The 27,094-nt window shown below is 36.2% G+C and overlaps 2 protein-coding genes across 5 annotated transcripts in view; both read left to right on the top strand.

Annotated features, from left to right (window-relative positions):
* LOC144970455 (phosphatidylinositol 4,5-bisphosphate 3-kinase catalytic subunit alpha isoform-like) overlaps positions 1 to 7,026 on the top strand; it is a 35,742-nt gene extending 28,716 nt beyond the window's left edge. For all 3 annotated transcript variants that reach the window (XM_078910119.1, XM_078910121.1, XM_078910120.1), the window contains exons 21-23: positions 1,389 to 1,506; positions 2,537 to 2,688; positions 4,732 to 7,026. In XM_078910119.1, the coding sequence (XP_078766245.1) occupies positions 1,389 to 1,506; positions 2,537 to 2,688; positions 4,732 to 4,996 (535 nt within the window). In that variant the 3' untranslated portion in view covers positions 4,997 to 7,026. The remainder of the gene's footprint in view (positions 1 to 1,388; positions 1,507 to 2,536; positions 2,689 to 4,731) is intronic.
* Positions 7,027 to 21,616: 14,590 nt separating this feature from the next.
* LOC144970448 (cytochrome P450 3A24-like) overlaps positions 21,617 to 27,094 on the top strand; it is a 24,616-nt gene continuing 19,138 nt past the window's right edge. The window contains exon 1 of one of the 2 annotated variants that reach the window (XM_078910109.1): positions 21,617 to 21,732. The gene's annotated coding sequence lies outside the window, so the exon portion shown is untranslated. Of the gene's footprint in view, positions 21,835 to 27,094 lie in introns of both variants that reach the window. The other variant, XM_078910110.1, reaches the window with a different exon arrangement.

The following is a 27,094-nucleotide window of genomic DNA, read 5'->3' as shown; positions in this document are numbered from 1 at the left end:
CTGTGATATAATTGTAATGCGTCCGACCGGTAATCAGAAAGTCTGAGGTTCGTCCCCAGTCGAGGTAGAATGATTTTTTCTTCTATTTTTCTTTCTTGCTTTGTCTGGCACCTTTCATACACACTTGTTCAGATCTTTAGATAGAAAATATCAAAGAAAATGGAAATCATCGCAAATAATCTGCCTCCTTCAACTTGGGATCGAACCTCAGATCTGGCACTTACACAGATAAAATTTAGTTTTATAACCAATAGCTTTAGCAAAACACCATAAGTTGTTTTGTTTTTGTTTAAAAAAAAAAGTTTCATGGTTTAGAATTTCTGGAGTTACAATGCTCAATATACTTCACAGTGCTTCATTTATTTCCCCAGCAGTCACATTTAAGCAAAATTTCCTTTTTCTCAGTACAAGTCACCAACATAATTTTTACACTAGCATTATTACAATGTGCCTTTATTCCCTTTAGTCAAGTACTCATTCACACCAGTGGTGAAATGTGTCGCAAATGTCCCAAAATGCAGTAGTCAAAGTTTTACAGTCATTGTCAGCCATTCTTTTGTCATTAACCATGGTCAACTTTGCTTGACTTTGTTACACGAGAAGATATTATATTGATAAGCTATTTAGACCACATGTTTTTTATTAAACAGGAATCTTCCCTTAATAAGGACGTTGATGGTATGCTCTTGGGAATCTACACCTGTTCCCTATTTGAACTATTACTCTTTGTCTTACTTTTTCTTTGGTGCTTATAGTGTAATCCTAGAATCTTTTCATTATTCCATTTTCTTCAATTTTTACTGGTGCTGAAATAACCTAAATGTGTTACAAGCACCGTAAAACCCTTAAAAATCAAACAAACGTAACCCTCTTATTCTTAAAAAAAAAAAATAAATAAATAAAAATGAAAAATGAATGGGTGGTTGGATGGGAGCATCGCCCTTGAATCATATACCTATGATGTTCGCATGGGTGTACGATCCGATAGTGATGTCGTTTCTTCTTCTCTTTACTAGCCTATCCTGCTTCTTTGGTTTGTGATTGTATTTTTGACAGGGGATATTTTTTTTTCTGTAAATCTTCTGCCTGTTTGTTCTTGGTTATTTATAATTTAGCTTATGATATCTTTAGGTTATGATTTTGATTTACATTTGTACTATTTTTGTTAGATTGCTTGTTTTTTTGTTTCAGCAGTCTCTCATATAACCTCAATTGTGTTGGAAGAGACCTAAAGCAACAAACAAACAAAAAAATGATCTTTAAACACAGTAAAAAACAGGGTTTGATTAAATTTTTCCATCACTTATTGTAATGTAGGATAGCTCACTCATTCTTTAAACTAACCAAATTATTGATGTGTTCTCATTTGTCTTCCTTGTCTGGGCCAGATATGAACAAGCCATTGAGATGTTCAAAAGATCCTGCGCTGGATACTGTGTAGCCACCTTTGTCCTGGGGATTGGAGATCGACACCCTGAGAACATTATGGTAACGGCAGAGGGACAGGTATGTGTATGGCCTCGTGCAGCTATGTGATCTTGTCGTATGACACTCGCTTTTGGATCGGAAGGTCATGGGTTCGAGCCTCGCTCAGCGCATAGTTAAGTCCTTGGAAAAGACTCTTTACTCACATTATCTCATTGTACTCAGGTGTAAAATGAGTACATGTTAAGTGTTGCTGTTGACCAGGGACCCATTGTATAGTGCTTTGAGCACGTTTAGTGGATATTGCGCTATATCATAGCTCAATTTTATAATTTTTTTAAAATTATTTTTTTTTATGACTTGTCATTGACAATAAAGATATAAGGTTGCCAATTTTCCGTATATTTATGGAATTCAGTATATTTTCCAATCACCTGCTATACTGAAGAAAAAGAAAGTAAATAATGTCTTTTTACTGGAGTTAAACACTATTATTGGGGTCGGTCTATGTGTTTACATAAAAGTTCCGTAAATTTTTGCCTCCTGAGTTGGCAACCCTGAAGATAAAACAAAGTTATAAAAGGGCTTATACAAATACAAACAAGACAAAACAAAGTTTGTTTTCTATTTGTATTATAAGATTTTTTAGGCCCTTTTATTCGTGTGGCTTTGTGATCTAGTGGTATAACACTCGGCTTTGGATCGGAAGGTTCTGGGTTTGAGTCTCGAGCAGTGCATAGTTGAGTCCTTGGAAAAGGCTCTTTACTCACATTCTCTCACCGCGCTCAGGTTTAAAATGAGTACCTGGCTTTTAACAGTTAAAAGACAATTGTAATACAGCGGAACACGCGTCGTGTCTCATCCTACATGTTAAGTGTTGCTGTTGGCTAGGGACCCCTTGTAAAGCGTTCAGGGGCATATTTAGTGGATATTGCGCTATATAAAAGCTAAAGTTTTTTGTTTTTTTTTGGGGGGGGGGGGGGGGGGGGGGGTTAAAATGCACTTGGCGTTGAGTTCAAGGCTCTTTTGCACCTGCTGTATTAGCGGTATTATGTCGGGATGAACGAGGTGTATGAAATTGAAATGATAATTACAAATCTTCATCAAACAGGTATTTCATATCGACTTTGGGCATTTCCTGGATCACAAGAAGAAGAAATTTGGCATCAACAGGGAGAGAGTTCCGTTTGTTTTGACAGAAGATTTCCGGAAAGTCATCGCCAAAGGGGCAGACAAGCCAGCTAAACACCCGGGATTCAAGCAGTAAGTTTAGAGAAGCCTGTTTTTACAGTATGACAAATAGGTCTCTGGTTGTTGGTTTGTTTGGTTTTTTTTGGGGGGGAGTGTGTTACTGATAGGATCTTCTCTCACCTTAACTAAATCTGTGATGAAAAGTCATTTTTGTAAGTTTCAGCCTGAAAAGATATTAGTATTTTGTAATTGAAAGAAGTTAAGGCATAATATAGCTTTCATTGGTGAAATGTGTTAATGACAAAATACAATATATTTTGTGATTTATAATAATATGTTTTTACCTGATATTAATTTATTACGACTGTATTAGAAACCATTCGAGGTCATCTCTCTTGTGGTGGAGATTCTGTACTGGTCCTTTTGATATCTTTACTAGTTTGATGATTTTCCGTATTATTTATGGAATTCAGTATGTTATAAAAAAGAAAACCTCAGTATATTTTCCAATTGGCTGCCTCTATTCTCACCCCCCCCCGGCCGATTGGATTACCGAAAAAAAAACGTCGCCGGCCTTTTGCGATTTGGATTTGATTGATTTTTTTTTTTTAAATTGTGCAACTTGTGACAAGAAACTTAACAAATTACTGCATTACAACCTTTGGATTAAACATACAACAATTGTGGACTACTATTATGAAGACTAGCATCCGGGGGGTGTACTATTATGAAGACTAGCATCTGGGGGGGGGGGGGGGGTGTGAGAATAGTCACTTCGTTTCCAATTACCTGTCGAGTAGCAAAAAAAAGTAAGTAGCGAAAATGTCCTTAGCGAAAATGTCCTTTTACTGAAGTTCAGTTCTCAGATACCCGGTCAGTGTGTTTGGATGAAAGTTCAGTAAATTTTTCTTCCTGAATCAGCAACCCTGTCTTTATCTTGCATCAGTGTCTGCTCCTCTGCTTTATTCTAAGCAACCAGAAATCAGTAAAGAGCCTTATTTAAGGATTCAACATTCTCTTGCCCTCAACAGGGCTTGAGCCTAGGTTCTACTGGTTAATATGGACTTATATTGATGAGCTTCTCTCAGGAAAGAGTTGTTCCCCTTTGTTAATAGCTAATTGACTTTTCCTTCAGAGCCATGTGGCCCATAGAACCAGAGTATAGTCTGTTTCTATAGCGTGAAACGTACAATAGCAAGTGTTTGTTACCCTTTGGATAGGACACTAATCTATCACAAAGCACTTTCCGCCATATCTAACACCCAGCTACCCAATCACTGCTGGGTGGACAGGGGGGTCAATCTCTGTCCCTTTGCGCATGAAGCGAGTGCTCTACCAACTGAACTATCGGGACCTCCTAATTGACTTTAGTTACCGATTATCATTAAATAAAGTCCACTGATAAAAGTATTAATTTTACTTGTTACATATCGGAGTGGAATGCCCAAGACAAGAATGAACTCTTCACTACTTTTCCTATTTAAGCTATATTATGATTTCCATCTACACAAAAATGTTATTGCAATAATAATAATAATTATAATAATAATAGTAATAATAATAATAATAATAATAATAATAATATATAATAATAATAATAATAATAATAATAATAATTTATTATTATTATTATTATAATAATAATAATAATAATAATAAATAGCATTTCTATAGCACATAATCATGATGATGTCATGCTCTATGCGTTTAACATTGGCAATATTTGTGTATTTCTTTTCTGTAATAAAAGGCTATGACTCTAAATTCACTGATACACAACACTGGTCTCAAGCTGAGTGTTATACCGCTCAACTACAAATATCATGTTCGGTAACTAGTATAATCATTAACTCACTCAACCCTAACACCGACTCCATCCGTAGTTTACTCGGGTTACTTTTACCCCATGCCTATTTATTACATTTTTATGAGACAAATTATAGGCGTAGTATCAAAGTTAATGTTTTTAGTTCTTGAATGATAATGATAGTTGAATAAAACTATCTATGTACATGCTCATTTTTAATACATTTTCTCCAATTTTGAAAAGTAGCAGAAATCTTTAGGATTGAGTGAGTTAACCGATTTAACTCTTGTATTATTGTCCTCCTTCAGATTCCAAGAACTGTGCTGCGAGGCATACCTGATCCTACGAAAACATGCCAACCTGTTCATCACTCTATTCACTCTGATGCTCCAGTGCGGTATTCCAGAGTTACAGTCCTTGGATGACATCGGATACATTCGGAAAAGTCTGGCTGTGGACAAGGACGAGGAGAAAGTGGTGGAATATTTCCAGAACCAGTTCCAGAGCGCCTACGGTGACTCATGGACCACCAAGCTGGATTGGTTCTTCCACAACATGAAACACAAACATTGAAGACTCCTGCTGTTTACTTGAGATAGATGGATAGAATCTTTTGGCCTCCCATGGCAGGCAGGAGGTCACTTGCTGTGTCTTCTATCCCCCTATATGCTCTATGTGCTCTATGCATTTTACATTGGCAATATTTGTATATAATGTATTTCTATGGGATAGGATCTTTTGGCCTCCCCAGGCAGGCCGGAGGTCACTTGCAGTGTCTTCTATTCCCCTATATCTGTTTTCTGGGTTGCTTTCTGTCTTTGTCTTGGACTGGGATTACTTGGTTTTGTCCTGGAACTTACCGGAGTTCATGGCTGCTGAGGGGGAAACCATTAAATATATAGTTTTGGTTTTGGGACATGATATTTTTCCCTTGTAAATCACCTCTCTGATATGTACTGTTATAAATTTTATTTTGAACATATGATTTGTAAACATTTGAGTGTTTTCCTCTTAGTGGGATCTTGTTCTATGTCTAGATGAGACTTTTAGGTGATCTCAGACTAAGTACACTGATGGTGTGCTCTTGGAATCTTATCTGTTCTTTATTTGAATCACTCTCCTTTGTCTTACTTTTCTTGTGTGCTTTCAATTGTAAATCTAGAATTTTTTACTATCTCATTTTCTTCCTTTTTATTGGCGGTGAAATGACCTAAAAGTGTCGAAAGAACCGTAAAACCTTTAAAAACAAAAACAAACATACTTAAGATAAATACTTAGTTACTAAAGCTGTAGACTGTGCATGTATGAAACAAAATTGAATACTTCAGATTCAAGAGAAACAAAATTGTGAATTTGGCTTCGGCTCACCCATCTTCAGTCAATGATTAAAAGACTAAGCAATCTTAAATTTTAAATTGTTAATCACCCTATCGAGGCCCTAGCAAGAAAGATACAGATATTTGCTTCTTGTGTTTCATTCTGTTCTATAAAAAGAAGAATTACTCGGGTTCATAAAACTACTAAATTTTAAATAATGTTTCGACTCAAACCCTCCTTTGGCCATTGGTAAAAATCACTATTAAATGGTAATTGGCAACATCAAATCCAAGAGAGATGCGACGAATTCCATCTTGCATTTTGTTCTGCAGAGAAGCTGTTGTATTCTTTTTTTTATGTTCAGTACTATGTCTCGCTGTCTACTTTCAGTTTCATTATTTTGCCTGTCGCAGTAAGTATACTCATAATTCATGTATATAATTTATCTATTTACTGTAGAATGGGGTGTGACTAAGACCGACCCCCAAATGTGCCTACCAAATTGAAAGATTAAAAATAATAAATGATAAATAAAAATCCCTTTATTCATCCCATAGGGGAAATTTGTCTCTAGGGGCTATTCCAAGAGAAGACTGGAATAACCCAGGCATCAGCCAAAGTGCAGCGCAGCAAATTGAGCTATGGCGAGGTGACTTGCTCAAGGCCACACAGTGTAGCGGCGGGTGATCGAACTCCGAAAAATTTTAATATCGCCTAACAGGTGCCATGTCTCGTTCTGCATGTTACGTGTTGCTGTTGGTCAGGGACCCCTTGTAAAGCGCTTTGAGCAGGTTTAGTGGATATTGCGCTATATAAAAGCTCAAGTTTTTAAAGCCAAGCTCACAATTGGGGGCTGGTCTCAGTCATCCCAATTATGGTATGTAAAAATAGAAAAAAGCTATAAAAAAATTGAGATTTATTTAATGATAATAACTCAGCATGTGAAATAATATAATGATAATGACGCAAATAATCATAACAAAATTATATATCGCATTTGAATCTTTAAATGTTAAAAAAAATAAAGGCGAAATCGGATATGGAATCAAATTGTATTATATTATATTCTTCTTAAACTGACCAAATACTTTTATTTATAACATTGTCTTTGTCAATTTTGATATTTTATTTTGTATGGCGCATTGCTTTTAAAAAAATTGGCATTTGGTTTATGTGTATATGAGTTTGTGTGCGTGCATAACTGGATCAAACGAATAACCTTTCATTCGTCAATTATACTTGGAACAGTTTTCTATTAGAAATAACTAGGTATTTGATAAAAATTACTACAATGTTTTTTATCTCTTTGTTTTTATTAATTTTTTTCCACCTAAACATAGTCTATTTCCTGAGTGGTGTTCCTCACCTCCCATAGTTGGCAAGAAGGCACTTACTGTGTCTTCTTTCCCTCTATAGCTGTTTTCCAATTTGCCTTCTGTCTTGGTCTTGGAAGCAGATTACTTGGTTTTGTCCTGGCCCTGGCCGCAGTCCTTGGCTGGGAGGGAAACAATCAAATGTATAGTTTTTGTTTTGGGAGATAATATTTTTTTCTTTGTAAATCTGTATTATTATATTTGTTGTTTTGAATTTATAATGTAAGCATTTGAGTGTATTCCTCTTAGTGGGATCATGTGCTCGTGGCTGATGAGACTTTTAGGTGATCTCAAACTAACTACTTTGATAGTGTGCTCTTGGAATATACATCTGTTTCCTATTTGAACCAGTTCCCCTTTGTCTTACCATTTCTTGGGTGCTTTAATTGTAATTCTAAAACTTTTTACTATCCCATTTTCTTCCTTTTTACTGGCGCTGATATGACCTTAACTCTCTCCTTACCAGCCTGGGTGGGGTTCCTGACGTCCCATAGTGGGCAGGGAGGCACTTACTCTGTCTTCTATACCCCTTTATCTTCTTTGCAACATGCTTTCTGTCTTTGTCTTGGAATGAGATTACTTGGTTTTGTCCTGGCACTGACCAGATACCCTGGCTGGGAGGGAAACAGTCAAATGTATAGTTATTTTTGGGAGATGATATTTTGTTCCTTGTAAATCATCTCTCTGTTATGCATTGTATTGTATTTTATTTACGTATTATATAGGATTTGTAAACATTTGAGTGTATTCCTCTTAGTGGAGACCTGTGCTTGTGTCTGGATGAGACTTAGGTGATCTTAAACTAAGTACTTTGAAAGTATGCTCTTGGAATCTACATCTGTTTCCTATTTGAACCAATTCCCCTTTGTCTTACCTTTTCTTGGGTGTTTTAATTGTAATTCTAGAAATTTTTTCTAACCCATTTTCTTCCTTTTTACTGGCGCTGATATGACCTTAATGTGTTGCAAGCGCTGTAAAACCCTTAAAAAACAAACAAAACAATCTCCTTACCGGCCATTTTTAGAATTTCCCCTGAAAATTCACACCCACCCACCATAGAAATAGACTTTTCTTACTCAAACAAAAAATAACAAGTACATTCTATACAGAATGTTGTTCAGCAAAATGAGCTCTACAACACAGTGTTTAGTATTTATAGCTGTAATCAAAGCATTCCTTTACATTTCGTGATGTACAAGAGAAATCAGAATGAGAAAACTGTAGGTAGCATCTTAATGAATGTGATGATTTCCCTATGGTTGATAAGGAGAGGGTTAATGTGTTATAATCGCCTTAAAACCATTAAAAACAAAAACAACCAAACTAACTCATCTACATTTTCCTGAGGGTATCTCTTCATAACTTATAAAACCAATAACTTCTGAGATGGAGCTTTAATCATGATAGAATAATCAAACTCGGAGCATTTTCAATACATTGTGCATTATTTACATTTTGGAATTGCGCAATAGAAGTTGGGTTTTTTTCTTCTTTCTTATAGATGCATCTTGCAGGGATGCCCCTTTTTTTTCCAGCTATTTTGAATGTTCGGATTCTCCATTATTTTCTTCAGACCTTTGACATACAAAAATTTCCGGCTCAAAAAAATAGAAAATATGAAAATTTGGCAAATATATTTTTAAAAAAAGAAAATAAGACAAAGAAAGAGCTAGTGAAAAAATAATTTAGATAAATCTCTCGAGTTCACCATAGTTGAAAATTGAACAAATATATTCAATTTTCCATTCATATGAACCCAAGAGAGTTAAAAGTGTAGAGAACAACTTGGTATTCATAATAATTTTGTGTTTTAGAAGTTTGTATTATTTCATTCCATTTTTCATTCCATTCCAAGTTTAAACCATTATTATGGTTACAGCGATATGCTACACAGACGAGGAATTTTCAGGCTTTTTGTCACAGCCCAAGGGGCATCCCTATCTTTGAGACAAACTTTTGTTTAGATCCTGTTATCAACCTTTTTGCATTTTTTAAACACCAGTCAACTGGGGTACTATGGAAAAACTTGTATTTAAAAATTTAGCCAGAAAACTGTTCTTTCAAATATCAATCGATTTAAACGACACTCATCTTGACAAAAACTCTCAAACCTAGGATTTTGTTAAGGACTTTGCGAAGTCCCAGGTTTGAGAGTTTTTGTCAAGATGAGGGTCATTTAAATAGATTGACGAGTTTTCTGGCCAAATTTTTAAACTAGAGTTTTTCCAGAGTACATCAGTTAACTGGTTAATGTCGTCCTGTATATTTTGATAAATAATAATGTGAAATTGAATGTAAGCTTCAAATTACTATAAGAAAACAGACAAAATGGACGTTTCAAGTTCCTTTATCAACAAAATAGGATGAATGAAACACTACAGACGATTGAGATAATGTGCTAGTGCCGTTGTTATTACAACGCCACCACCACATTATCTCTTTGTAGTGTTTCATTCATCCTGTTTTGTTGATAAAAGGGAAACCCGAAACGTCCATTTTGTCTGTTTTCCTATATTAATTTGAAGCTTACATTCAATTTCACATTGTTATTTATTTTTTCGAGCTTCGAGCATCAACATTTAACATTACTCTATATTTTGGTGGAAAACAATTGATCCATTCAGCATTGGAGACTGTTGTCCTTGTTGATTTGGACGTCATGTTCAGATCTCGTGTTAGACTGAAGGAAGTTAAATCTGAAAGTCTGATATTACGGGTTGAATAAAAAAATCATTTTCTATCAATACAATATTGCATTTATTTATTTATGTATTTTTAAATATATTTTATTCTATCATCTACTATATCCATCATTATATCTCTATAATCCTATCTGGATGGGGTCTTTTGACCTCCCAAGGTTCACCCTTGAATCATATACCTATGATGTTCGCATGGGTGTACGATCCGATAGTGATGTCGTTTCTTCTTCTCTTTACTAGCCTATCCTGCTTCTTTGGTTTGTGATTGTATTTTTGACAGGGGATATTTTTTTTCTGTAAATCTTCCGCCTGTTTGTTCTTGGTTATTTATAATTTAGCTTATGATATCTTTAGGTTATGATTTTGATTTATATTTGTACTATTTTTGTTAGATTGCTTGTTTTTTTTGTTTCAGCGGTCTCTCATATAACCTCAATTGTGTTGGAAGAGACCTAAGCAACAAACAAACAAACCTCCCAAGGTGGACATGAGGTCAACTGCCGTGTTTTCTATCCCCCTATAATTGAGACATTTAGGTGATCTCAAAGTACATTGATGGTGTGCTCTTGGAATCTACATCTGTTCCCTGTTTGAACCACTCCCCTTTGTCTTACTTTTTTTTCCCTCAAGTCCTTTTTATTGTACTTCTAGAATCTTTTCACTATCCAATTTACTTCCTTTTTACTGGCGCTGATGGGACCTAAATGTGTTACAAACGCCGTAATACCCTTAAAAACATAAAAACATTTGTCCGTAGTGTAGAAAGAAAAATGGTCTTGAATTCATGACTCGTGGTCTCTTAGGAAATAACAGTTAAACCCTCCGATTCATGGATTGCTTTAAACTTTTTAGTTTTATATTATGGTCCTTGAGGTGTTCGTATTGTATTCTTAGATGGGGTTTTGTCCTGTAGTTAGCACACTTTTAACAGAACTGATACGTTTTTGTTAAAATTTGCTTCAAAATTGCTTGCGTATGAGTTACATTGTTGTAAAAAAACAATGCAACTGCAGGAATACGGACTTTGCCCCCCCCCCCCCCCCCCCCCCGCAAAGAAAAGGACCTCGACTTATGTATTGTAAACATGCAAACGTAACTCACACCAACACATCAAAACTACATCGGACTCACAGAGGGCCATTTCAAAACGGTACAATCAACACACCTCAACCTTCATACACGACAAAAAAAAAAAAGAACATCAACTACATTGAGCGAACACATCTGGAAATTAAAGGACTCTATCACCCGATACAACATCACATGAGACATTGTCTCAAAATCAAAGAGTTACTCAGTAAACACACACAAAAAAATGCAACTTATGTCTAGAAGAGAAATTTCAAATGATAAAAAAAAAAGCCCAACACGCCTCACTAAACAGAAAGAAAACTTTTCAATACATGTCCACACAGGAGGAAATTCTTACTTTCCACAACCCATTACAGAACTCAATGACACAGCTATAAACCTCAAACAACCCCATTCCCAACACCACACCTCAGACACACACATAAACACACACACACACATACATGCGCAACAAACCGACATCCTGAAACACACAAAACAATAATCAGCGTCAACTGAACACAACACACTCCTCCCTGACACTGACACAACATAACAGCATACCTCCCTGAAGAATCCGTCTATATACCAGCGGATGGAGGAAACGGCGTTGTAGGAGAGGAAATCAAATGAGGTGAGAATAATAGATTATATACATATGATATCAAAGTGCCAAACCAGGAAGCAGGCACTGGTGTAAAATAAAGGGATGTTTTGTTTAAAAAATGTATTTGCCTCTCTTCTTTGCCTGGTGACCCTTTGATACACAATTGTTGAGATCTTTGATTAAATAAGGCACCCGCGACATATATTTCAGAAAGTATAGAGTAAACTTTGACCTTTTGGAATACCTCAATCGCCAATGGTATATAATAGGTCATTTTACGAAACTAATACCACTGATAACATTGTACGTACACACACAACACCGTGCTACGGGGGTCGCCAATCCTGTTCACTGAATGTGCCGGTTCGATGTGGGGAGATCTTTAGTTGTACAACAAATAGATAAAGAAATAGTCATAAATTATGCACCCTCTCCTCCCCGAATTAGGCGGCCTGGTATCTGAATTGGTAGAGGGCTACATTTTCAATTCTCACTCTTAATTCGCTCAACTCTAACACCGACCATATCCGTAGTATACCCGCGGTTACTTTTACCCATTCCTACTTATTATATTTTTCTGAGACAAATTATAGGCGTAGTATCAAAGCTAATGTTTTTAGTTTTTACATGTTAATGGTAGTTGAATATAACTAACTAGGTACATGCTCATTTTAATACATTTTTTCCTATTTTGAAAAGTAGTAAAAATCTCTTGGATTGAGAGAGTTAACCAGTTAACTGCCGTACTTTGGAAAAACTCCTATTTACACATTTAGCCAGAAAACCCGTCCTTCAAAAATATCGATTAATTTAAATGAACCTCATCTTGACAAAAGCGGTTTGAGTGTTTTTGTCAATATGAGAGATCGATATTTGAAGGACGAGTTTTCTGGCCAAATTCTTATATACGTATGTATCTTTCCAGCATACGACAGTTAACTGGTTATGGGCAGGCTTAGTTCGAATCCACGTAAAGTGGTTTGGTTGCAGCGTTCAAGTTGGACGTAAGCGGAAAGTACACCCTTTAATGCCTCAAATCCATCATCTTTTAGAGACATTTGTTCTAAGATATTCTCGTATTATTGTTGTTATCATCATCATCATCATCATCATCGGAGTGGCTATTCGTCAGTACTGACCCCCAGGCGCTGGCACCTGCGGGTCAGTACTGACGAACAGGCACCGGCGTCTGGGGGTCAGTACTGACTAATACTATTACTAGTACTGATGCCAATTGGTCAGTTCTGACCTGTCCACGGGCGTTGACGGTACCAAAATTATGGAAAAATGCCATTTTTAAAAATAACTTGCTCTACGACAAATAAATCAGCATTTCCTGTCCCATACTAGTACTAGTCGCAGGGAAGCCCTTGTTTTCACTAAATTTTTTTGTCGGTTTACGTGAGATTTGTTTAATAAATATATCAATTAATTAAACAAGTGAAATTGTCCAATCCTGAGAAAAAGACCAAATTTGGTGTTGATACGCCAAACTGGAAGCCCTATATTTCAGTTCATCCAACGCGCATGCTCACTGCACTGATGCATGGCGCCAGAACTGAAAGTAAAAGCTCTTTCATTGTCTCGTCTTTCTTCATTCCTGTCATTAAAATTTGAAATTCGGCTTGCTCGAATCTTACTGAGACAGGAAAAGTAGAAAACGGTAAGGGCTGCCTGAAGCCGGTGATCGTAAAATACTAACGAAAGAGTGAAAATGAAAGGCTTCGTATGGGAACAAAACAGACAATGGACGTTTCGGGTACAAACCCTTCATCAGCACAACAATACACAAATAAACGTGGAAAACAAATAAAATATAATGAAAAATAACTTGTATCGTCTGTACTCAATGGTGGTTGCAGTATGAATAAGATATGAAGTGAATAGAAAAGTGCCAGAAGACAATAGAGAATAAAAATTTTTTTTGTTTTTTTTTTTTTTGCGGCGGTGGTGGGGTTTGAACCTGCGACCTTATTGGTACGACAACTCCGCCTGGCAGGTGAGAGCGTGGCTCTACCGTGTGAGCTATCCACGAACAAAATATTCGTTTCAAACTCAAAGTCATAACTAGATCCCTCTCTCACCCACTTCTTGAGACCGCCGATTCGTTCGTACACCACCATCGCGAATAATTTTGACCAGCAGTTAAGCTTAATAGCCAATATTCTCAACACAAACATATAACATAGAAACGATTGAGACATTGAGTATGCTCCGGTGTATGGGGTGAATTTTTAATTCAGAAAAGTGAGTGGAGCAGGCACTTATGTTGGTAACAACAAGATATGAAGTGAATAGAAAAGTGCCAGAAGACAATAGAGAATAAAAAATTTTTTGCGGCGGTGGTGGGGTTTGAACCTGCGACCTTATTGGTACGACAACTCCGCCTGGCAGGTGAGAGCGTGGCTCTACCGTGTGAGCTATCCACGAACAAAATATTCGTTTCAAACTCAAAGTCATAACTAGATCCCTCTCTCACCCACTTCTTGAGACCGCCGATTCGTTCGTACACCACCATCGCGAATAATTTTGACCAGCAGTTAAGCTTAATAGCCAATATTCTCAACACAAACATATAACGTAGAAACGATTGAGACATTAAGTATGCTCCGGTGTATGGGGTGAATTTTTAATTCAGAAAAGTGAGTGGAGCAGGCACTTATGTTGGTAACAACAAGATATGAAGTGAATAGAAAAGTGCCAGAAGACAATAGAGAATAAAAATTTTTTTGCAGTATGAATGAAATGTTAGCGTGGGTAGAGGATATGGTGCCCCAGGGGGGTGATCTGACTGATAAGAAAAGGTCAGCGTCAGGGAACAGAACCTTCCAGAAAATAATGGAAGATAAAAGACTTATATACGTGGTAGTAGTAGTAGTAGTAGTAGTAGTAGTAGTAGTAATAGTAGTAGCAGTAGTGATAGTAGTAGTGAGTGGTAGTAGTAGTAGTAGTAGTAGTTAGTAGTAGAAAGCTGTAGTGAAACAGTAGGGGGCGAGGTGAAAAAGTCACGGCGGAGGTGGGGTTGGGGGGGGGGGGGGTGTGAATGAACGAAGGTCGAATCTTCGCGAAGGAAATACGAACGGTCGGATGGCTGGCGATGTGATAGGAAAGTGGAATATAGATAGATAACTATGCGATTACGTGCTCTCTGTGTGGGATTGCTTACGTTGGTGAGACCGGAAAGAGGCTGGGTGATAGATTCGTGCAGCACTTGCGCGACATATCGAACTGTGCAGACACTTCAATCTGCCGGACTGGGGTGAATTTTTAATTCAGAAAAGTGAGTGGAGCAGGCACTTATGTTGGTAACAACAAGATATGAAGTGAATAGAAAAGTGCCAGAAGACAATAGAGAATAAAAATTTTTCGCGGCGGTGGTGGGGTTTGAACCTGCGACCTTATTGGTACGACAACTCCGCCTGGCAGGTGAGAGCGTGGCTCTACCGTGTGAGCTATCCACGAACAAAATATTCGTTTCAAACTCAAAATCGTTTCAAACCGCCGCGAAAAATTTTTATTCTCTATTGTCTTCTGGCACTTTTCTATTCACTTCATATCTTGTTGTTACCAACATAAGTGCCTGCTCCACTCACTTTTCTGAATTAAAAATTCACCCCATACACCGGAGCATACTCAATGTCTCAATCGTTTCTATGTTATATGTTTGTGTTGAGAATATTGGCTATTAAGCTTAACTGCTGGTCAAAATTATTCGCGATGGTGGTGTACGAACGAATCGGCGGTCTCAAGAAGTGGGTGAGAGAGGGATCTAGTAATGACTTTGAGTTTGAAACGAATATTTTGTTCGTGGATAGCTCACACGGTAGAGCCACGCTCTCACCTGCCAGGCGGAGTTGTCGTACCAATAAGGTCGCAGGTTCAAACCCCACCACCGCCGCGAAAATTTTTTATTCTCTATTGTCTTCTGGCACTTTTCTATTCACTTCATATCTTGTTGTTACCAACATAAGTGCCTGCTCCACTCACTTTTCTGAATTAAAAATTCACCCCATACACCGGAGCATACTCAATGTCTCAATCGTTTCTATGTTATATGTTTGTGTTGAGAATATTGGCTATTAAGCTTAACTGCTGGTCAAAATTATTCGCGATGGTGGTGTACGAACGAATCGGCGGTCTCAAGAAGTGGGTGAGAGAGGGATCTAGTAATGACTTTGAGTTTGAAACGAATATTTTGTTCGTGGATAGCTCACACGGTAGAGCCACGCTCTCACCTGCCAGGCGGAGTTGTCGTACCAATAAGGTCGCAGGTTCAAACCCCACCACCGCTGCGAAAAATTTTTATTCTCTATTGTCTTCTGGCACTTTTCTATTCACTTCATATCTTGTTGTAATCTGCCGGACTACTGCGATGTACAGCGTGTGTGTGTGTGTGTGTTTAGTTTTTGCCATTCTGACACTTTCACCCGCCGACATAGGGAAACTCACCTGATCAAGTCGTTGGGAACGCTGACTCCATGCGGACTAAACACCAGGATTGACCACCACTTCGTATCCCGCTGTGCAACCACCTCTTAGTCAATACTATCTTTGAGCCTTTTCGATGTCAACGTCACCCATATTCATAACCACTGCTGCCACTACAGCTACTGCTACTAATACTACTTCTACCACCACTACTACTACTACTACCACCACCACCACTACTACAACAACTACTACTACTGCTACTACTACTACAACTACTACTACTGTTCATACAACTACCCTCTCTCTCTCTCAATTCCCCCTCTCTACCGGTCCGCCCCCACCCTTTTTTTTTCCCTTCTCTCCCCTCTTTTCTATCTATCTATAGATAGTATGCAGATGACGTCACTCATGCCTTTGTTATTGTTTTTGCCATCCGCGTCTGTGAGTTGTTCTCACTAAACTGTATTAACCAGACTATAAAAGTTCATGGTTACACAGAGTTCGTGTGTTGGTCCGTTATACTTCCGGATGGCAATGTTGTGAACTCCTTGGCCAAGCGCATTCTATCTATATTATATTCCACTTTACTATCACATCGCCATCCGACCGTTCGTATTTCCTTCGCGAAGATTCGACCTTCGCTCATCCAACAACCCCGCCCCACCTCCGCCGTGACTTTTTCACCTCGCCCCCTCCAGTTTCACTACAGCTTTCTACTACTAACTACTACTACTACTACCACTATAACTACTATTGCCACTATTACTACCACTACTGCTACTGCTACTACTACTACTACTACTACTACTACTACTACTACCACCACCACTAATATGTCTTTTATCTCCCACCCACGTCTTATAGTCGGTGTTACGATTTAAGAAGCCGTACTTTAAAACTGCGTTCACAAGTTCAGTTATTTTCAGTATATTCTTATAATAATAATAAATAGATAAAATAGAATTCCCTTTATTCATGGAAAATTTGTATCTAGGGTCTATACCAAGGGAAGGCTGGAATAACCTAGGCATCAGCCGCAGTTCAGCGCCCCAAGTCGAGCTAGGGCGAGGTGACTAGCTCAAGGTCACACAGGGCAGCGGCGGCGGTTGATCGAACTCGGTACCTTTCGGGTACGAAGCAAAAACCGTACCGCTGAGCCACGCTGCCCAAAAATAGAATAATCTATTCGTTATCAAGTTTCTCCTCCTTTCCGTTATTTATTATCATTATCATAATTATAATTATATTATTATTATTATTATTATTATTATTATTATTATTATTATTATTATTATTATTATTATTATTATTATTATTATTATTATTATTATTATTATTATTATTTTGCATGACAAAAAAAAAAAAAAAAAAAATTAAAAAATCCTCATCAATAGAATGGACAAAGTATTATAAAAGAATCGTAACAGGAAATATTATATAACACATTTTCCTCTATTTTTCTTTAAATTAAGCTATAACGAAAATATACGGGGGAAAAACAATAAAAAAACAAAACAAAAAACAACAACAAAAAACCCAAAGAAATAGAATGGACAACATAAAATAAAAAAGAATCTTATGGTGGCTTGAAATACGTAACGAGTCATATCGTTGCCCCAACGGCATCTAACGCGTTAGAAATCAAACTTATCTAAGTGACCAAGTGTTACTGTGTGCCATCGGATAAGTTGGCCTGAGAGCCTGGGATTTTAATTGTTTTGTTTTTTTTAATGGTATAGATAGAATGCGCTTGGCCAAGGAGTTCACAACATTGCCATCCGGAAGTATAACGAACCAACACACAAACTCTGTGTAACCATGAACTTTTATAGTCTGGTGAATACAGTTTAGTGAGAACAACTCACAAACGCGGATGGCAAAAACAATAACAAAGGCCTGAGTGACGTTATCTGCATACTATCTATACTTTAGGAAGTGACCAAAAAGTGTGAAGAGGTCTTTGCACTGACGAACAGGTCCGATGTTCGTCAGTGCTGATCAATGGTGGGCAGTGGCACAGACCGAAGAGAGGTTGTCAGTGGGCGGTGGCACCTGTTGTTCAATACTGACCAATAGACACCAGGTTATTGGTCAGTACTGACCTCCAGGCACTGGCGTCTGTTCGTCAGTACTGACCCGCATGTGCTAGCGCCTGGGAGTCAGTACTGACCAATAGTCCTAGCCCATCATCATCATCATATCATCATCATCATCATCATCATTATTATTATTATTATTATTATTATTATTATTATTATTATTATTATTATTATTATTATTATTATTATTATTATTATAGCATCATCATCATCATTTTTATTTTGAAAATACCCTAGTGTATTTATTATTTAACCTCTTATCTGTCTTATCTCAGGTCATCTGATAAAGGATCGTGTCTATATTTGACCCCTGAGTGTCCACCAAAGCTGCATGTCCCCAAGTCTCGATACATTCATATTAACGCATGTACAGTGAAATCCTGTTATAATGCTATGCCTGAGATAATTTTATTGCTGTATACTGATAAGCACTTAAAATTAAAAATAAAACTTTTTTTGGTATTCCTCTTCAGTGTCCACCGCAGCTGCTAGTACCAAAGTCTTGATACTGGGTGGGGATCCTGACCTCCCATAGTGGGCAGGGAGGTACATGCTGTGTCTTCTATCCCCCCATACCCGTTTCCCAATTGTTTCCTGTCATTGTCTTGGAATGAGTTTACTTAGTTTTGTCCTGATCCTTGCCGGAGCTCCTTGGCAGGGAGGGAAACAGTCGAATGTATAGTTATAGTTTTGGGAGATGATATTTTTTTCCTTGTAAATCATCTCTCTGTTATGCATTGTATTATGTTGAGTTTACATATTATATTATATGATTGGTAAACATTTGAGTGTATTTCTCTTAGTTGGGACCTGTGCTTGTGTCTGGATGAGACTTTTAGGTGATCTCAAACTAAGAACATTGGTGGTATGATCTTGGAATCTACATCTGATCCCTATTTGTTCCCAGTTCCCCTTTGTCTTACCTTTTCTTGGGTGCTTTAATTGTAATTCTATAACTTTTTACTGTCCCATTTTCTTCCTTTTTACTGGCGCTGATATAACCTAAATGTGTTGCAATCGCCGTAAAACCCTTAAAAACAAACAAACAAACAAAGTCTTGAAAATTCATATTAACGCATGTACAGTGAAACTGTTATAACGCTATGGGTGGGATCACTTTACAGATGTAGACTGATAAACCCCCCTTTTTTTTTTCGTTTACTTTTTTATTTTGTATGTTTATTAATTTTCTTTTTCTTTTTTGTGTTTCTTTTTTCTCTTTCTTTTTGAAAAAAAAAACCAACAAAAACCAAACATTTTGACCAGAATAATTCTACTTCAAATTTTGACACCCGGATTTTTGTCAAAAAGTCTAAGGCTGGCATCTTGTTAAAGTTCGTTCCAATTGGGACTTTTCGATAAGTTGACGAGTCGCTTCAATAGATCGATCTCCTTTGAAGTAAAAGTTTTAGGGCCTACCAAAAAAAAAATATTTAAAAAAATTAATTTTAAAAAGAGGAAAAAAGAAAATAAGAGAAAAATAGAAATAAAAATTGTTTTGTGATTGGTCAGTATAATATATGAGTATACACCGGCGGTTAAACGGGGTAGTACTAAAAAGAAAGATGAATATTTTTTCCATGGGTTTCATAATTTCATAGTTTGTGCTCTTCATAACAAGCCGTGATTGTTTTGAATTAAAAAGTAATGGACAACGAACTTATATTTTTCAGAGAGATAAAAAGAGGAGTCACTACTATAAAAACCGTAATAATGGTTTACCCAACAGGATCAAATAATTAACCAGTTAACTGTCGTACTCTGGAAAGACACGTAGTTAAAAAAAAAATTGGCCAGAAAACTAGCCCTTCCATCGATTTAAATTATTCTCATCTTGGCAAAGACTCTCAAACCTGGGACTTCTTCGAGACTGTACACAAATGCACCAAAGAATTCGCCGCCTGGATAGACCATCATAATGATATAGTAGTATGAAACCTGCTTTATTTTAAATTCAGAAAAGTGAGTGGACCAGGCACTTATGTTGATAACAAGAAATGAAGTGAGTAGGAAAAATAAAAAATTCGCGGCGGTGTGTCGTACCCGCGACCTTACTGGTAAGACAACTCTGCCTGGCCGGGGAGAACGTAACTCTAACGTATGAGCTATCCACCACTCCAAAAAGAAAAAAAAGTGGTTTTAAACTCTATGTCTATCTTGAGGCTCTCTCCCCGACTTCTTGAGGTCAGGGGTTCAACACACACAAACGCCGCAAAAGAGTTTTATTCATCACAAAATACATATTAAGTAATCAATTGTCTCAATTAAGCATTATATCTCCCATAGTGGGCAGGGGGGGGGGGTACATACTGTGTCTTCTATCCCCTTATATCTGTTTTCCAACATGCTTTCTGTCTTTGTCTTGGATTGAGATTACTTGGTTTTGTCCTGGCCCTGGCCGGAGTCCGAGCTGGGAGGGAAACAGTCAAATGCATAGTTATTGTTTTGGGAGATGATATTTGTTTCCTTGTAAACCATCTCTCTGTTAATTATTATTATATTTTTATTTTGAATTTATAATGTAACCATTTGAGTGTATTCCTCTTTGTTGAATTTTGTGCTTGTGTCCGGATGAGACTTATAGGTGGTCTCAAACTAAGTACTTTGATAGTGTGCTCTTGGAATCTACATCTGATCCCTATTTGTTCCCAGTTCCCCTATGTCTTACTTTTTCTTGGGTGCTTTATTTGTAATTCTAGAACTTTTTACTATCCCATTTTCTTCCTTTTTACTGGCGCTGATATGACCTAAATGTGTTGCAAGCGCCGTAAAACCCTTAAAAACAAACAAACAAGCATTGTAATATGTTGAACTGGCTCTAATGACGTAAATTAGATGTTAAATCTGAATCGAAAAATTTGAGGGAAATTAAATGATTTCCATGAATAACATATGTGGTGTAATGGTAACACGTCTGACCGGTCATCAGGAGATCTGAGGTTCGATCCCCAGTCGAGGCAGGCTGACTTTTTGGGATGTTTTTTTCATGTATTTTTATTTTCATGCTTCGTCTGTCATTGTCTTCCATACACACTTTTTCAGATATATGAATAAAACAAATATCATATTGTTTCTTGAACTGCATGTGACTTAAATATTGTCATTCTAAATCTTTCAATATTCATCTCAATTGATTTCTATTTCGCTCATCCTGGCATAATACTAGTATGACAAGGTGAGTGTGGCTATGCGGTCGAGTAGTATAACACTCGCCTTTGGGTGGGAATGTCCTGGGTTCGATTCCTTTTCTAAGCTGTGCATAGTTGAGTCCTTGGAAAAGGCTCTTTACTCATATTCTCTCACCGTTCTCGGGTTTAAAATGAGTACCTACCTGGCCGTTAACAGTGCGTCATGAGTCGTCCAACACGTAAGTGTTGCTGTTGGCTTGGGACACACTGTAAAGCGCATTGAGCACGTTTAGTAGATATTGCGCTATATAAAAGTTCAAGTATTTTATATGGAAAAATCTCAAGTACAGTAAGAGCCAGAACGTTGTAGATTAGGACCTACACATTTTTCGTAGTAGTTTTGCTACAGGTCTGCGCTAAGCAAATTTTAGAGCGTGCGTAGATAGGCATGTGTTGATAACATGTGACTACACAGTTACTGTGTAGATACATGACATCCTGTTCTCTATAACTGCGTAGCACATCATGATATTCTGTTAGGTAAAGAAGTTTGAGGAGAAGGATTTTATCATTAGATAAAGGTAAGGTGAAAATACATGAAGTTTGAAGTTTATTCAATCTTAGGCTTTCGCCAATAAATCAACAATTTGATGCCAACATACATGAAAGTGGAAAAAAAAAAGGTAAATGGAACCAAAAAAATAAACTGATACACCACACAAAAATACAACAATCGTAATAACATCAATACGTTCAATAATAATAATAATAATAATATAATATAATAATAATAATAATAATAATAATAATAATAATAATAATAATAATAATGATAATAATAATAATAATAGTAATAATAATAATAAGAAGAAGTAGAAGAAGAAGAACAACAACAACAACAACAAGAATATCAATAATTATAACAATAATAATATTACCATCATCCCTACACCCCAATCATCACCGTTACCACCACCACCATTACCATTATCACGACCACTATCACCATCACTTTTACATTTCCAATCAGTTTTTCTCATTTAAAAAAAAAATAAAAATAATAATAATAAATAAATAAATAAATTAAAAAAAAAATAATAATAAAATATTGATACCCATCACAACAGACCTCCTCACCACCACGAAAATTCCCGTAGTACTACGGCTAAATCCCGGGCTGGATATAATAAAGGTTTTTAATTAAATGTCATTTCTTGAAAACGAAGTTCTGGTGCCAGAGCTATCACATAGAGTTAATATTTTTCCCCACGCATTATAAGGACAAACTGGTGGTTTTTAAGGGTAGTTAAAATGTCTACGATGTTATTTACCCTGAAAACTACTTATTACATTTTCCTATTTCAAGTAGGCAGGTCTGCCATGATAAGTATCAGTTCTATAGTCAAAATAAGACAAACAAAAATAACTTTTATTTTAATCAATAATCCATACAATTTGATGACAACAGACATGAAAGTGAGGAAAAAAGGTAAATGAAACCAAAGCATAAAATGATACCATAAATAATCATAAAAATACAACATTGTAATACCACCAATACTTACAATAATAGTAATAATAATAATAATAATAATAATAATAATAATAATAATAATAATAATAATAATAATATAATAATAATAATAATAATAATTGTAAAAATAACAGAAGCGCCGCAGCAATAATATCTAGTATTGTATTTGTAAATGAGGACCACGCTTATATCCCATTCGTTGACAATTAAGAAGATAGGGATTATATCATGGTAATTCTGTTTTGGATAATAACGTTATTGACTTTTAGTAATATTAGGTGCTCCAAAATGCTTTGGTCTGGGTGATCTTTATCTTCGGGGAAATTCCAACATAATAAATAGCCCACCACTTATTTAACACATTTCTATCGTTGATTAAAGTTCTAGAAGAATGGGATTTTGCGAACATTGCCTAGAAGTTACAGACATATTAGTTTAACGTATTGTTTGATAGAATTACAGAATTAATTCCCAAAGACAAATAATTGAATCTTTTAGAATATCACAAACATTTAAGTAATTTTCCGTACTGATATAGTCTAGAGCGTAACAAGCTTGCGTACTTCAATTATTCCATGTCAAGGGTCGGTTTCTGTGTTTTTAAGAATTTTACGGCGTTTGTGACGCATTGAAAGAACAGAAAATGTATAAGGTAGTCTAAAAGTATACTTTTCTCAAAGGCACCCGAGGATAAATAAGGCAAAGGTAAATGGTGCAGATAGGGCACCAAGAGCACCCCTCGGTGTACTTAGATTGAAATCGCTTAGAAGTCAAAGATACAAGCAAAGAGTCCTAACAAGTGAAATACAACACTTCTTTTACAAATCACATCAAAACAGAACCAAGAAAGAAAAAAAAATATATATATATATATGGTTATATACACTGGTTATGATATCAATGCTGATAATAACAACAACAACAACAACAACAACAGCAACAATAATAATAATAATATTAATAATAATAATAATAATAATAATAATAATAATAATAATAATAATAATAATAATAATAATAATAATAATAAAAATAATAATAACAATAAGCCAATTGTGCAATCGCAACTAATCTTTATCATGGTAAACTATAATACAATATTTTAATATCAATGCCCAATTCCCCCCCCCCCCCTACCCAACTTTCTCACACAAATACACACTCACACACACACACACACATACTTATATATATATATCTATATATATATATATATATATAACATGTCATATTTTGTATAATATACCACATCTTAGTATCAGAACTGCAGTTACTAAACAGACAAAAACAAATGAAAACAAACAAACAATCGCATTATTCCCTCTATCATCAATTTTAATAAGTTTTCCTTGCCGTGGAAACCACAATTATACTTGTAAATATTTCTTGTGTTCGATCTGTACCTTAAAACAAAGTCTACCTAAATCACCTTGCTGTCTACTGTCTCTGCATTTCAAAAATTTGATAAATTCAAACATACTTGGTCTATTTTTCAGTTTTTCCGGCAGGCAATTTCTTCTCTCTTGCGTATACCTCGAACATTCAATTAGACAATGGTATTCGTCTTCTATTACGTCACAAGTAGGACATTTACGATCATTTCTATCTACTTTTCTTGTGCCCCATCTACCCCTTTCTATATAAAACAAATGAGAACTCAATCTGATTTTTGAGATGGCAACTCTGTAAGATTTATTACACAGTTTCATATATGGTTCTAACTCAAAGGTGTCTTTAATGTGTTTATACAGCCGTCCAGACGTCGTCATCGACATCTCAGCGTGCCACTCTTGTAGAAACATGTCATCCAAGCGTTGTTTTAAAACCGCCAGAAAGTAATTTTCATTTTTCACATTTTGTTTAACCCAATAATGGCCCATTCCGCTCCTATCCAGCAACTGCTTCACCAGGCTTACCCAAGTTGTTGTGTTTGGTTCATTCATATTCAATTGCACAAGTTCTTTGTATACTGCATGAGTGAATGAGCAATCATTACTTCCTGGGCGAATAAGTTTCAACCAATACTTAATAACTTTCATTTTTCTTTCAATATGCAAAGGATACACCCCCAATTCCCCATAAACAAAACAGTTTGGTGTGCTGTGCTTAACACATAGAATGGATTTAAGAAAACCGAGGTGAAATCTTTCAATTGGATCAGCTCTTCTTAAACCCCATATTTCTGCCCCATAATTCAGTATTGGTAAGATGGTACTATTGAACAGTTTCATTTGCATCTGTGGTAAAATTTCTGTGTTAGTGTTAAAATACTTTCTAAGTGAAAATAGTGCTCTTCTGGCTGAGTTTGTTACTTCTTTTGTACATTTTGTAAGAGATCCCGATGCGCTAAAATGACAGCCTAGATACTTGAATGACGAGATTACTTCAATACTTTTACCCTGATATGACCATTTGTCTTGTTGCCCAGTTTTACCTCCCTTTTTAAATACTACGAGTTTTGTTTTACTGATATTTACCTTTATTCCCCATTGCATGCAATATTCTTGTAAAGAGTCTAAACCGTTCTGCAAACCCTCTTTTGTTTCACTGATTATTGCCATATCGTCTGCAAACATGAGCAATTTAACTGTAATATCCTGTATTTGTAATCCTATGGAATCTTCACTTAATTTACTTTCAAGATCATTAACAAACAGCGAAAACAAAAGTGGCGAAGTGCTTTCACCCTGTAATAATCCGCTGTTTGATTTAAAAAATTGTTGTTGACCTTTACCTCCTGTGGCCAGCTCAACCTTTGAATACATGTTTCTAAATAGCTTGACAAATTTTGAGCTCACACCGGATTTGATCAATTTTGTAAATAATGCGGATCTGTCAATAAGGTCATATGCTTTTTCATAGTCGATAAACGCACAATGTAGCTTCTTCCCTTTAGATAGCAATATCTCGATAATTCCATGTAGAATAAAATGGCAATCTGCTGTGCTCCTTCCCTTTCTAAATCCATATTGAACCTCGTTTAACACATTCTCTCCCTCCACCCATACATTTAGTCTTTCATTCATCACTCTTGTAAACAGTTTTCCTATACAACTCATTATTGTTATCCCTCTATAATTGTTCACATCTCTTTCATCTCCCTTTTAAAAATCGGCACAATTCTACCCTGACTCCATATCAAGGGGAAATATTCCAATTCCAGTATCTTATTGAAAATTGATAAAATCAGTAATTTGATTTCTGAAGTTGCATTAATAATAAATTCATTTAACATATTATCCACTCCAGTAGCTTTGCCGCGTTTAAGAGCCTTAATTGCTTTGTGTAGTTCCCCCATCTCGATTGGCTTATCTAAAATGTCTATATCTATAATATTCCTTCCCACATCCTTTTCTACCTCTGCAATCTCCGCCCTACCCATCTCCCCAACCCCTGATTCTTTATTTGCTAAAGTTTTAAAATGGTCGTAGAAGTTTATATCTGGCAGCTCTCTTCGTGATACTGAATTTCTTTTTATTTCCTTCCAAAAGTTCTGGGGTTCATGCTTACTTAAATCCAATAAATGTTGCGCTTTTTTGCGACTGTAATTTCTTTTGTTAATCCTACATACCTTCCTGTATTTATTCCTTTCCTTACACATCAATGTCCTGTTTTCCCCTGTCCCCGTCTCTATAAACTTATGTGCTCGTTCAGTGAATACTTTGCGTTGGATCTAACAAGCTTCGTTATACCATGGTGCTTTCTTTCTTCTCCCTTTCCTTTGTTTATCCCCTCTCCCCTCTATCCTAACTACATGATCTATCCCTGCTTCTGTTAAAATATCTGTTAACTCGACTATTTTACCCTCTAATACCTCTGGATCTGTGTTAGTTTGTACCAAATATATTAGATTTCTCACCTTATTATGACACACTTCTGTATTTAATAATGTAACGTAATTCTCCTTCTTATCCTCTTTCCACTTTGTCAGCATAACCCATCTAAACCGTCACTTACCTCCCGTCTATGCTCACTATTATTTAATTTCAAAGTAAACGATATTATCTTATGGTCTGACATTTCATTTGTTTCATGGACGTTAAAACCACACACATTTCCTATAACCGCTTATTGCAAATAACATAGTCGATTGTACTCTCCCCTTTTTTATTGCCAAACGTTGTGCATCCCTTCATTTTATCCTCCCCTGTTCTCCCATTTAATATTGCAAGGTCACATGTGTAACATAATTGGAGTAATTTCAGTCCATAATCATTTACTTTTTGTCCTTATAAAAACGTCTAACTGTCATGTCATTACATAAGAAATCTCTTTCACATAAAACATTCTCTACCGAAAGCTCTTCTGTCTGGTTCTCTCTAATGTCAACAGTCAAACAATCCTCTCTCTCCTTGCATTCATGTCTCCTGCTACTATAATCCCTCCCTGATCGGTCACTTTTGTCAATT

Source organism: Berghia stephanieae, chromosome 4, assembly GCF_034508935.2.
Source record: "Berghia stephanieae isolate SIO BIC M18660-M18661 chromosome 4, UCSD_Bste_1.3, whole genome shotgun sequence".
Lineage (NCBI taxonomy): Eukaryota > Metazoa > Mollusca > Gastropoda > Nudibranchia > Aeolidiidae > Berghia > Berghia stephanieae.
This window is presented reverse-complemented; position numbering and strand designations above follow the sequence as displayed.